We start from the raw sequence: 13,689 nt of genomic DNA on the forward strand, positions 1-13,689 counted from the left end.
AAAGCACACTGAAATTAACACACTGGCCAACGCGTAGGCCAGTCAGCTCAACATATTTTTCTAGCCTTTGCACATATAGAATGATGGACCTATTTTTTCAAGCTTGACATTCACTGGAAGTGTAACCAAGGTTAATAATTTCCCATGGTATCCGTTGCAGCTGTCTACAATCTCCTGTGGCAGAGGCTAGGAAAATCCGTGTGATTAGTAATGGATAGATGATTATGCTGATGTAATCTCGAAATGATTTATCTGTGCTTACAAAATCTTTTTCGAAGTGGGTGAACTGTAGCACAACTGATGTTTGAGGCATGACGGAAAAGCTGCAACACATGTTTTTATGATGTTAGTGGCTGAACGAAGAAATGCTTTCCTCTTTTAAGATAATGGATAAAAGAATCCAGCCTTGACTTCAAACAAGCTACATCCACTTATTACAAAGTTTATAGATTCCTAACACGCATAAATTTGGCCCATACATAAAGCTAAAAGTCCATCAAGTAAGAGAGGAACAACGAGGATCACTAGAGTAAAACATTACTCAATTCTATTGCTAAATCTTCAGCCAAAATGTCTAACCACTTGCATAGCCAAAATCTTCACCTTCTGACACGCAATAGAGATAATTTCTTTGTTCTCTTCATGCTTTTGTAGGATTGCCCACCACCGTAGCAAATATGTCACTCTGAAAAAAACTGCAAATATGTTTTTAGAAGGGATTTGTCAAAAACCACCTCATTCCTGCTTAGCCAAAGAACCCAGCAAATTGCAGATGCTCCTATTAACATCAAATTTTTAATCTCCACGCTCTTTCCATTCAACCAGTTCCCTCCTAAATCATCAAAACTAAATGGCGCTCTTAACCCTAAAGATATAAAAACACATCCCCATATAAATTTAGCATAATGACAATCAAAGAACAGATGTTGGATAGTTTCATTGTGCATACAAAAACAACAATTCAAACCACCATCCCAGTTTCTCCTAACTAAGTTGTCTTTCGTCAAAACTACACCCTTAAATAAGTACCATAAAAATACTTTTATCTTCAGAGGTAATTTCAACTTCCACATGCCTTTATTCCTAAAAGAATGACCATTGTTTATTAAGGCAGAATACATGGAGTGAACCGAAAAATTTCCATTTTGATACATGTTCCTTCTAAACACATCAGTGTCATTGTTTAAATTGACATGTACAATTCTTACAACTAAGTTATACCACAATAGTCTATTGTTACCAAACAAAGATCTTCGAAAAGATACATTTAATGGAACAGTTGACATAACAGTTGCAATAGAATCATTTCTTTTCCGAACAATATTATATAAACATGGATACTGATTTTTTAAAAGTCTATTTCCAATCCATGTATCCTCCCAAAATCTAAATTGTGAGTCATTATTGACAATAAAAGATCCCAAAGCGAGGAAAGAATCTTTTACTTTCATAAGACCTGACCAGAAATGGGAATCACCAGTTTTTTTACCACATCTGTTATTGTTTGATTTTTAAGATACTTTCGTCTAAGTAAGTTTTGCCAAAAACCATCCTCATTAATAAGTCTAAAAAGCCACTTACTCAACGTACATCTATTTTGTATTTCTAAGTTATGTATTCCTAAACCCCCCGTGTTCCTTTGGTTGACATAAAAAATTCCATCTAGCTAGCCTGTATTTTTTCTTATGACTGTCATTTTGCCAAAAGAAACGAGATCTATAAAAATCCATTTTCTGAAGAACTCCTTTTGGGATCTCAAAAAATGATGACATAAACATAACTAAACTTGAAAGAACGGAATTAATCAACACCAACCTCCCGCCTACTGATAACAACTTTCCTTTCCAGCTACTAAATTTTTTTCTCCATTCTTTCGTTTGTATGCTTCCAATCAGAATTCCTTAATTTCCTCAAATGCATTGGAATTCCAAGACACCTCATAGGGAGATTGCCTAACTTACAACCGAACAAATTAGAGTAGAAATTCTTGTTGACCTTAAGCCTCTCCAAAACAAAAAAAGTTCACTTTTATGATAATTAATTTTTAGTCCAGACAATTGAGCAAAGACATTTAAGATCAACTTCATATTTTTCACTTTGTCAATATCATGGTCCATAAAAATTAAATTATTATCTGCGCATTGCAAAATAGATAAACCATTGTCAATAAGATGAGGAACAACACCTACTACCTGTTCATTTTCCTTTGCCCGTTTAATTAAAATAGCAAGCATATCCACTACTATATTAAAAAGAATCGGAGATAAAGGATCACCTTGTCTCAACCCCTTTTTTGTTTGAAAATTAGGTCCAATTTGATCATTAACTTTGATTGCAACATGACCACCTTGAATAAAAGAAGCAACCCATTAACACCATTTTGGTGAAACGCCTTTCATTCGAAGTATTTGTTGCACAAACAACCAATTAACCTTATCATAAGCCTTCTCAAAATCAATTTTAAAAATAACTCCATTTAGCTTTTTTCTATGGAACTCATGTAGAGTCTCATGTAGGATAACTACCCCCTCCATAATATTCCTACCCGGAATAAAAGCTGTTTGAGTTGGACTGATAACCTCTTCAGCTACTCCTACTAGTCTATTAGTTGCCACTTTAGTAAAAATTTTAAAGCTAACATTCAGCAAGCAAATAGGCCTATATTGTTGTATTTTAATACCTTCCGTACACTTAGGTATAAGAATAATAGTACCAAAATTTAAAGAGTATAATGGTAAAATTCCAGCATGAAAGTCGAAGAACAAATCCATGAGGTCAGACTTGATTATATTCCAAAAGATCTGATAAAACTCAGCAGGAAATCCATCAGGACTAGGAGCTTTATTATGTTCCATTTGGAAAATCACATCCCTCACCTCTTTCTCAGAAAAAGGAGCAATCAGAAACTCATTTTGTTCTAGAGATACTTGAGGAATGTCCTCTCTTCTACTCATCCAAAGTTAAATGAGTATCATTTGGAGGACAAAAAGACCCTTGTAATAAGTATAATAAGTAGTGATATGTTTTTTCAAATCAACATCACCCCTAATTACCTGATCATCTTGTTGCAACTGAAAAATTCTAGTCTTCCTGTACTTACCATTTGCAACTAAATGAAAATACTTAGTATTTAAATCACCTTCTAACAAATTCTTTTCTTTAGATCTTTGGTACCATTTTATTTCTTCTTCTCTCAACAACAAAGCAAGACGAGAATTTAAAACTTGTTTCATATCTAACTCCTCCTGTGAAAGAAGAACCACCTCTGCTTTTTTATCTAAAACATTAAGCTTCTCTAACAACATCTTTTTTTCTTTCTTATTGGTTCCACTAACATTTTTTGCCCAACCTCTTAAATGTCGTCTAAGTTTACGAATTTTAGTTTGCCACCTTTCCATGGAAGAAATTCCTGGATACTGTATAGACCATATCTCCTTAACCATGTCATAAAAGCCATCCCTCAACAACCAACCAAGCTCAAATTTGAAAGATGGTTGTTGAAAATTAGATGAAGCAGAGTTACTATTTAACAGTAAAGGAGTATGGTCTAAAATATCTCTACTAAGAGCCAACACAGTTGACAAAGGAAATTTTTCCTCCCATTCCGTAGAAACTAAAATTCTATCAAGTTTTTCAAACGTAGGAACAGAAAGGTTATTTGCCCAAGTGAAGTTTCTTCCTGACATTTGTAGCTCTCTCAACGACAAACCATCAATAATAGCGTTAAATAAAAATGGCCATCTATCATTGTAATTATCATTGTTCTTTTCTGTTGGGCTGCGCAAAATATTAAAGTCTCCACCAATTAAGATGGGAAGACTTTCATGGTTACACAAGTTAACTAGCTCAGTTAAAAAAGATTCCTTCAAATCAACTTGTGCAGGGCCATACACTGATACAAGAGCCCATTTAAAATCATCCTCCCTATTGCGTAAATGAAATTTAATATAAAAGTCACCCTCTTCAATTGCCCCAATATCAAACAACTGTAAATATATTCCCATCAACATTCCACCGGATCTTCCCCTAGGAGGTTTACAGTGCCACAAAAAGTCTTTACCAACACATATTCCGAAGGAAAGAATCCGAAAAATCTCTTCTAATTGTCTCCGAAATAGCAATAAAATTGAGACCATGTTCTCTAGTCAAATCAGAAAGAAATCGATGTTTTTATGGGTCTTTAAACCCATCAGAATTCCAAAAGATACCTTTCATTTGATAACACTTGGATTTTTATGTACTCTACGTTTACTTTTATTTTTGAGAGAGGCTTTCTTCAATTCAGAAGTAGCTTTAAAATCACCTAGATGATCACTACCTGAATCCATCACCTCCTCCATTATGTCACTACACAACTTACTCAAAATTAAATGGTCAACCTCCCCCTTTGAATTATTACCCTCATCCATGAAAGAAACCACATTTTGATCTTGTACTAAGTCATGTGCGGGTAAACAATCGCATTTATCTAACTCATTTAAAAAATCAGTACTATTATCATGAATGAGGACTCCCATACCATTTCCTTTTTGAAATAAACTATCAAAACAAGAACAATGCAATAAATTACTAGACTCACTTTTAGACGAAAGATTCTCTAGGTTGCGGATAGACTTTAGCTTCTCCGCCCTCTCTAGAGATGACTGATCTGAATCATGTACCCTTCTTTTGCTGTGCCTACTTGGAGAGTTAACCACAGAAGCTTCTCGCACCGTTGCCAACCCTCCAAGATAGGTCCATCCAAAGTTACCTTCTCCTTCAAAGCCCTTCTCTCATCCTCTTCTGTAAGATCCTCAATGAGCCCATCGTATTCTTCATCAGAAGCAGTCAATCCTTCCATAGGCACCGACACATCCTGTGGACCATCAGACGTATAAGTATCAAAATTACCTTGCCCTGATTTTGAGGAGCCACCTTTATGCTTTCCCTGCGATACCATCATATCATCCATCCTCATATCCTTATTCCCATCACCAGAACCATCGTCAAAATCCATAACCGTTGGCACTGATGCACACTCATCACCTTGAGACTCAACCTTAAAGTGAAGCTCATAGAGATAATCACCAATGACCACATCAACAGATTCTAGAACAGCTGTAGGATCAAGGACTAAAACCTGAAAACGAGCCACGTCATACTATCTAGTAAACTTCATGTCCACCTCCTTGCTTACACCCAAAACATGACCCACAACCCAAATAATTAAAAATTCTCTCAACTCCCTTGTAAGTCCTTTACACTGCACCCACACCTTAGGAACAATGTACTTTACCTCATTACCCACACCTCTCTCTGTGATTTTTATGGATGCTTGTCCTATCTTAGTGTCCACCTTTCCCCACTCAATCATACGCTGCAGTTCAGCCTTAGAAGGAAAAACAGTTCGTAATGTACCATTCCCATTGTCATGAACCTCCCACTTCCACTTTTCAAGTATCAACCTTTCTAACTCAGAGATCACATTCTGCACAGATAGATGGCCACCAGATGCAGTAATAAGAGCAGATTTTGATTCATATTTTACCTTGTGCCCAGTCGGCAACGGGATATGGAAGAAGCCCAGGCCATCTGCAGCATAACCACACAACGAGATGCAAGGTTTGTTTTGTGACTTAAATACTAGGCACCTAGATGTCATATGATCCACACTCTCACAGATATCACAATATAACGAAGCTTGACAATCATGCTGAGTGTGACCCTTTATAAAACATCTATAACAGTATGGAGCCTAGAATGAAGGTCACATACCCTATTGCTATAGATGCATGTAAAAATTAAATGCTTTTGATGGGAACAAAATTCTGCAATATAAGATACTGCTCTATATTACAAGGTGCTGAGAGGGTTGCCTTCGGTGTGGTAAAATGTACGACAGAAATATGAAAAGGTGAGAAGGATAAGACGAGAAATAGATAACAACGAGAAGAAGTAAATAGCAGCCAACCGCAAACACAACATTTAATATTTATCTTAAAAGTAAAGACCAGGTTGAATCTATAAGAGCCTATTGCTACTGGTTTGTATCAATTTTATTTTGATCTAATGCAAAGGGATAGACAGATAGAATTGTTTGGTCTAGTTTCTCAGTCTGATTATCGATTGAGATCTGAACTTAACATACGTTGATGCTTATTTCGTCTGTAACATGGTAAAATAAAAGGTGCTATCTGATCAGTGATGGGTGTCTGAATGGTAGCCATGAATTTGATTAGCTAGTTGAGTTGGTTGGTTAAGAACAACTATACCCTAACATAGAATATATGTTGATAACAGAACGAATGTATAGTACTATTGTTTCACGTATGTTTATAAAACAAAATGTTAACTGTATGAAGCAATGTTCAACATCTGATTCTTTATTGCAGGTCATAGTAGAGCAGCGAAACTGAGAAAGATGGCAGATCCTTTTACATTGTTAAGAACACACGTAAAAAACTATGGCACACAGAATAGGAGGGTGTGCAAAAAGTTATGTAAGAGCATCTCCAACAGTCTTTCTAATATTAATTCTCCAAATGTCTATTTGGCCAACTCTCTATTTTATTTGTCAAGTTAAATTTGTTTTTACTCCAACAGCATCTTCATTCATCCTCCCTAATCTAAACCTCTAACAAATATGACTCACATGTCAGCCTCTAACCACTCTTCTCCCCCTTCTCTCCCCCTCTCTCTTTCTCTCCCCTCTCTCTCTCCATCCAGCCAACCACCAGCCCGTCGCAGGGAGGTGGCGCGGCTGTCGTCGGCCGAGGCGTCGCGCGGCGGCGGCCGAGCGGCGTTCGAGGTGGTGTCGCGCGGCGGCGGTCGGGACAGCGGCCGGGCCAGGACGGGGAGCCGTCGGCCGGGCCGGGACAGCCTCCGCGGGCGGAGATGGCAACGGCGACCGCGGACCTCCGCGGGCGGCACGGCGACGACGACCGCGACCTCGGGCGGCGACCGCGGCCTCGCGTGGCAGCGACAGCGACCTCCGCGGGCGGCACGGCGACGACGACCGCGACCTCGAGCGGCGACCTCCGCGGGTGGCACAGCGACGGCGACTCCCTAACGGTTCGCCGCTCCCGCCGTGCGCCCGCCGCCGGCTGCCTTCGCCGCTCCCGCCGTGCGCCCGTCGCCGGCTGCCTCGCGCGACACGCCCTCCGCCGACCGCCGGCTTGCCGTTGTTGTTGCTGTGCCTGTGCATGGTGAGGCTCGAGAGAAAAGAAGACGGTGGGGCCCATATTTGGCAAGTGAATAGCAGGGGTAGCAGGCTGGCCAAGTTTGACCAGTGGGGAAATGATTTGGCCATCCAAATAGCTTGGAGAGTTTGGCCAGCGGGGGAAATGAATGATTTGGCCATCCAAATAGCTTGGAGAGTAGGATAGGGAGGCTGTTGGAGCTTGATTTTTGTTCAAAATAGCTAAATTTTAGCTTGGAGAGTGAATTGGAAAGACTGTTGGAGATGCTCTAAGAAATGGATAGGCAACTGAAAATGCTGTGATTGATGAACGGCACGGTATGTGCAGTAAGTAAACCACATGGTTTGTGATGGGCATGGAGCAGGATAGTTACAATTTTTAACAAAGTGGTCATAGTATATGCTCATAATATATCGTGATCATTTTGAATGGGGTTGTGATGGCACATATAAACAACATGAAAGCGTTCTTTATGTTTTAAAAAATACTGAAAAATCATGTGCCTACGACTGCGATGATACAACATGAGTGAGGTAGATATAAATGGTATTACCAAACGCTAAAGGTGTGCAGGCTATAGTAGTTCATTAATTAATCACCATTAGTGATTTTAAGGTGCTACTTCTTACCTATGAGGTAGTGAGAGCTAAGGATGAATCCTAGCCTTTGAATGTTTATTAGTTTTCTATAGAGATAATATATTCCTTAACTCCTAATTAAGAAATCTTTGAACAAAAGGAAAGCATTAATGCGTATAATTACCCTTCTAGATTAATGATGCATGCAGAAATTATGGTTGCAATTAAACTTAACTTTTTAATAGTCATTTAGAATGAACCTACACGTCATTTGATTTTTTTTGAAAGCTCCATAGAAATGATGGTAAAAATATGAATTAAGACGTTGAAATTCATGACAACAAATTTATATTTTTATATCAAATATATAATTGTTGTTTTAAAATACAAATCTGGTTACGTGAAATGAAATCATATACATCTAAGATTTTGAAAGACTTGAATATTTTCATTCTATTGCTTGACATCTACTGGATTTGATCAGAGTTTTTAAAATTTCAGTTTAGTTTGTAATACATATGATGCTCAAAATTTAAATTCAGTACCTTTCAGCATTATTATTCAAATGTAATGATATGGCAAGGCATGTTATAGCAACTTTTACATTAATTACTCACTTTATATGTAGCAGGTTGAAAAAAATGTTTTTTTCCTAATATATGATCTCTTACCTCCAATGAGGTAAGGCAAATATTATCCATTAGATCAACATGCAGTGGATGGTCTAAAACAAAGCTGGAGCACCTTAAAAAGTCCAATCACCATCTATGCAATTTAGTTTGGTCGAGATGGGACATATGAGCTGAAATTGAGCCGAGTATGAATTGCGTCTGAAGGTGAACTAATATAGCTTATATTTTTCAGCAAGATCATATGAATTATTGTTAGTGTTATATCATGGATCTAAAATTGGGGCTTTGGGCAGATGACCTTGAAATAAAACAGCTTCTTACTCCTGTTAAACTGGGCGGCATGAAAATTAAAACCAAAGAAAGAGCGTCTATAACTTTAAATGTACAGTTTATGAACCAATAAAAGAGGCATATAAGTAACGAAAAAACGCACAGTTGACTGTATATAAAAACATAGTTTTATGGGTGCTTGACCTGAGAGGGGAAGATGCGTGCGCAGCATTTTGAAGACCGTAGAACCGATGGTGTCCCACATCCTGTGGTATGAAAGGTGAACGTTGTAATTTACTCGTCAACTAAAATGTAATAATGCAAAAAGGTGAAATAGAAGAATGACAAATCACAGGTACGGTCAAATTAGAAGTTGTGAGCTAGAGCTAAGATTTATGGCTTTGATTCGGGCAGGGTTGATTTCTAAGTGAGCAAGGGAAGAGAGGCACCGCAGGGATGCATGCATACCAAAGTGGCCTGGCAGGATTCATTGCTGGTCTTGTTCCTGTCTCTACGGCCGATTCGATTTTAAGGAAAAGGAAATAATGCATTCTGCTGAATAGATCTACTCGTACAACGACGACGCTGACTAAACTCTATTTTCCCAGGCGTAAGCGTTGCCGTTCCTTTGCTGATTCCATCTGGCACTTACCTTGGGAACCAGATCCTCTGACTTAGCGATCGCTACGTCAGAGGGACGTCCAATGCATTTGGGTCATCCGTTTTACATCCGACGGACCATCTGAGCACAGCGGCTAAACGGGTTGGATTAAGACCGTAAACTGATATAAGCTGCGAATGTAAATTGATATGAACTGAGATTTTGACTCAATTCTGAATGTTATGATTAAACGTCTCTCTCGATTCACGATTGATTACTGTATGTCAATTTAGAAATATGGAGACTGTAATTACGTCAATTTTTTTTTATTTCAGTTCAATACCGCAAAACACAAAAGTGGAATGCTTTGAAGAGATACTTGCAAGGTCACTTGTGCTGGTACAGATTGAGATTGATTTTTCATGCTTGAAATGTAACCTGTTTCTGTACATATTTCGTTAAAGAATGTTTACTTGTAAAATGGCATAAGATATCTAAAGTGAGTGTTGTCAGCTTGATAGTAGAATGTTTACATGCAAAGTAGCACGCTAGTCCGCATATATTGCACGGCTAGTATTGCTATAATAATTATTTTTAAATTATTATTTTGAATTTGAATTTTATAACTTATATTTTTATATGGAACCTCATTTACCTGTATTCTAAACTGTACTAGTACAAAACTCTTTATCAAATAACATTTAGTTTGAAATTCAAATATTAGATAATTCTAAATTGTATTTATATGCTGAGCCATTCTCTTAATTTTACTTATTTTGGACTAAAATTTTAGATATTTTGTTTTTATATATGGATTATTATCTCAATATCAATTATTTTAAAACTTTTAATCCGAAATTTGAATTTTTTTTAAACTGTATTGACACATGACTTCTTTTTATTATTTTTCATTACTTTTAATTTCGAAATTGTATTTTTAATTGAATTCTTTTGTAAGAGTGGTCCGAACTAGAGCTGAGGTAGAGCCTATTCGACTGTTGCTATCGCTGATATCCGTCGGATGCAAAACGAACGACGTAGCTGCATTGAACGTCCCTCTGACGTAGTTGTTGCTAAGTCAGAGGATCTGGTTCCCTTACCTTGACCCTTTGGTACCGGTTGCGTCCTGCGGCCGTGGTGTCGCCCGGTGCGCCTCGCGCCATCGTCGTGGCGGCTTTGTACACTCACCGAAGGAAATCCTAGCTGGTTCCATATTGGAAATAGACGCTGGGGTGAAGAAAATACCTGCTTACTTGGAGCGCGATGACGGCGAAAGCAAAACTTCGAAAAGAATATCGAGACCGTGCTACAGACGAACAGGAAGGCTCTCTGAATTTATGGACGTTGCTGGTGGTAGAGGAGTTAAGAGGACCAAACCAGATCTACGCACCGAAACACTCGCACAACCAGGTCGATCAAAACACAGCAAACAGATCTGCAACAACCATGGCTGCGTTCGGTAGATGGGATAAGTTAACTTATGCCCTGGCACGGGCACGAAGACGTAGTAATAGATTAGTACATAATTAATTAATTATTAAAAAAATATAAAATAGATTAATATGATTTTTTTAAAATAATTTTTTATAAAAAATTTTTGTAAAAAATACACCGTTTAGCCGTTCGGGAAGTGTACTCGCGGAAAAGGAGAGTAGCTTAGTCAGCTAAGCTGTGCTGCCGAGGGCAGCCCATGTCGAAGTAACAACAACGAAGTTGGACACAAAATAACAAACATAGAGCAGCCAAAGGATAAGATCGAAGGAATTTACCTTACATGCACCAACCGAAGCAGAACCACCCTAGAAGCAAAGACTGAAAAAAAAAAAAGAACAGAAGAGCACCCATGAGCAACAAAGAACAGTGAGGCCGATCAATCTAGCAGAGAAGAACCAAGTAAAGCATAAGAACCACCCTACCAAATCACACAGAAGACGTAAAGGGCTCGAACACAGGGCCAAAGAAGATAAACCACGAGAGTCATATACTGTAAGAATCCGTGCAAGAACGTAACCTGAACAGAGATGCACAGAAGAAAAGCTTGAACAAAAAAGACAGATGGATACCTTGAGCAGCACACGCAGCAACAAACACCCAATGCACGTATCCGAAAAACACCGACAGATGGAACAGCATCAAAAATTAGGGCCACCCTAAAAAGAGAGTTCTTGTAAACAACAACACAGAATCATTAACCCAAACAAAAATGTAGCGAAAGCAACCCACGACCGATTCGATGGCAACCACCATGTAGGCCGCCGGATCCATGCTGAGGCAACGAAAAACCAAACAAAGAACCGATACGCAGACCAGCAAACACCCCAGAAAGCAGCGGCAGCAAGTAGAGGACGGAGAAAACCGAGCAAGCAGAGCGCAACCAGGCGAGAAAGAATGACCTCCACGAGCAACCTGCAATACATACCAGTATACCACCCCGAACAAAAAAACATAGCCGAGGGGCTGTTTACAAAATGGGACTTATTTTTAGTCTTTTATCTCATCAAATGGTTGAATTGTTTATTATAAATAGTAAACATAGATTATTAATAAAACCTACGTACAATCTTGGGCTAATTCGTGAGACGAATTTATTGAGCCTAATTAATTCATGATTAGCATATGTGATGCTACAGTAAATATGCTCTAATTATGGGTTAATTAGGCTTAAATAATTTGTCTCGCGGATTAACACTTATTTATAAAATTAGTTTTTTACTAGTATATGTTTAATACTTTTAAATTAGTATCCAAACATTCGATATGACACCTCTGAACAACTCCTAAGTTGGTTGGGCTGGGCGAGCGCTCGCGCGTGCCACGTCGGCCAGCTACAGTACCGTCTAGCAATGGCGCTTGCCCAGCCCAACCAACTTAGGAGTTGTTCAGATGGGGCTAAACTTTTTAGCCCCATGTCACATCGGATGTTTGGACACTAATTTAAAGTATTAAACATAGACTAGTAAAAAAACTAATTTCATAAATGAGTGGTAATCCGTGAGACGAATTATTTAAGCCTAATTAATCTATAATCAGAGTATGTTTACTGTAGCATTACATATGCTAATCATGGATTAATTAGGCTTATTAGATTCATCTCGCGAATTAGTCCAAGATTATAGATCGGTTTATTAATAGTCTACGTTTACTATTTATAATAAGTGTCCAAACATTTGATGGGAAAAGAGACTAAAGTTTAGTCCCTTGTTCCAAACACCCCCTTTATTCTGGTAGAGAGATGTTATATGTACGAACTTTCGTGTACTATGGCTGTACGATGGCTAAAGCCTTGTTTAGTTCAAATTTTTTTTCAAAAACATCAAATTAAATCTTTGGATACCTAAATAAAGCATTAAATATAGATAAACCAAAAAACTAATTACACAGTTACGGAAGAAATCTTGAGACGAATCTTTTGAATCTAATTAGTACATGATTAGACATAAGTGCTACAGTAACCAACATGTACTAATGACGGATTAATTAGGCTCAAAAAATTCGTATCGCGGTTTCCAGGCTAGCCATGAAATTCGTTTTTGTATTCGTATCCAAAAAACAGACGACAAACATTTGACGTGACACTTCTCCTAAAAATTTTTTTTGAACTAAACGGCGCCTAACTTCCGTCCAGTTCGTGTGCGCGTGCACCGTGTGTGCGACGTGCTTTTCTCCTGCTCTCCGTCTTATCCGTTCGGTGTCACACAAAAATCGTACGAGATTGATAGTATGTGTAGCCTTTTTTATTCTGATATATCCACAGTGTAATGTAATCTCACCCTACAGCTGACATGTGGGACTATATGCCTAAGACCCTGTTTAGTTTCCAATTCTTTTTCCAAAACATCACATCGAATCTTTAAATATCTAAATAAATCATTAAATATATAAATACTAAAACTAATTACACAGTTATGGGAGAAATCGTGGGACGAATCTTTTGAGCCTAATTAGTACATGATTAGCAATAAGTGTTACAGTAACCAACATGTGCTAATAACGGATTAATTAGACTCAAAAGATTCTTCTTGCAGTTTCCGACGGAATCTAAAATTTATTTTATAATTATACTAAATTTAATACTTTAAATATGTATCCAAAGATTTGATGCGATATTTTTCAAACTAACCGACCCCTCAAACCCAAAACCATCTTTTGTTGGGAACCACGTCCTGCGGTGGATGAACCCGTGTTGTCTAATCGTTCAGACCTGCACTGCGGAGCAGACGCTGGCCCCTACCACCGAATTTTTTGAAGAAATATTATTATTTTAATGGAAAATCGCAAGATTAGACGGCGGTGACGGGGAATCGCGGGAGTAGCTGCCTGTCGAACGGCTGAATCGCGACAAGGGGCATGTCGACCGGCGGGAGGTCGACAGGCCTTGCCCATGGCGTTGTCGAACAGCCGAGAGCGTATCGAACTGGGGAGGGACGACA

The 13,689-nt window shown here is 38.4% G+C and overlaps 1 protein-coding gene across 4 annotated transcripts; it reads right to left on the bottom strand.

The window, feature by feature from the left end:
- On the bottom strand, positions 1–11,602 carry LOC107305263. 4 transcript variants are annotated; one of them, XR_001551386.2, is made up of 7 exons: positions 11,323–11,602; positions 11,029–11,071; positions 8,863–8,924; positions 5,528–5,571; positions 4,580–4,855; positions 263–695; positions 1–174 (listed from the first exon to the last, which is right to left on the bottom strand). XR_001551386.2 is itself a non-coding variant. In XM_015842347.2 (5 exons), exons 1-5 carry the CDS (start codon positions 11,390–11,392, stop codon positions 4,634–4,636), a joined length of 441 nt encoding a protein of 146 aa, XP_015697833.1. In that variant the 5' UTR covers positions 11,393–11,602; the 3' UTR covers positions 4,392–4,633. The 4 variants fall into 4 exon arrangements, 1 of the variants encoding a protein (XP_015697833.1); XM_015842347.2 differs by lacking the exons at positions 1–174; positions 263–695 and having other exon boundaries at positions 4,392–4,855; XR_005812686.1 differs by lacking the exons at positions 1–174; positions 263–695; positions 4,580–4,855; positions 5,528–5,571 and adding an exon at positions 11,176–11,243 and having other exon boundaries at positions 8,346–8,924.
- Positions 11,603–13,689: the final 2,087 nt, after the last annotated feature.

Source organism: Oryza brachyantha, chromosome 11 (assembly GCF_000231095.2).
Source record: "Oryza brachyantha chromosome 11, ObraRS2, whole genome shotgun sequence".
NCBI lineage: Eukaryota > Viridiplantae > Streptophyta > Magnoliopsida > Poales > Poaceae > Oryza > Oryza brachyantha.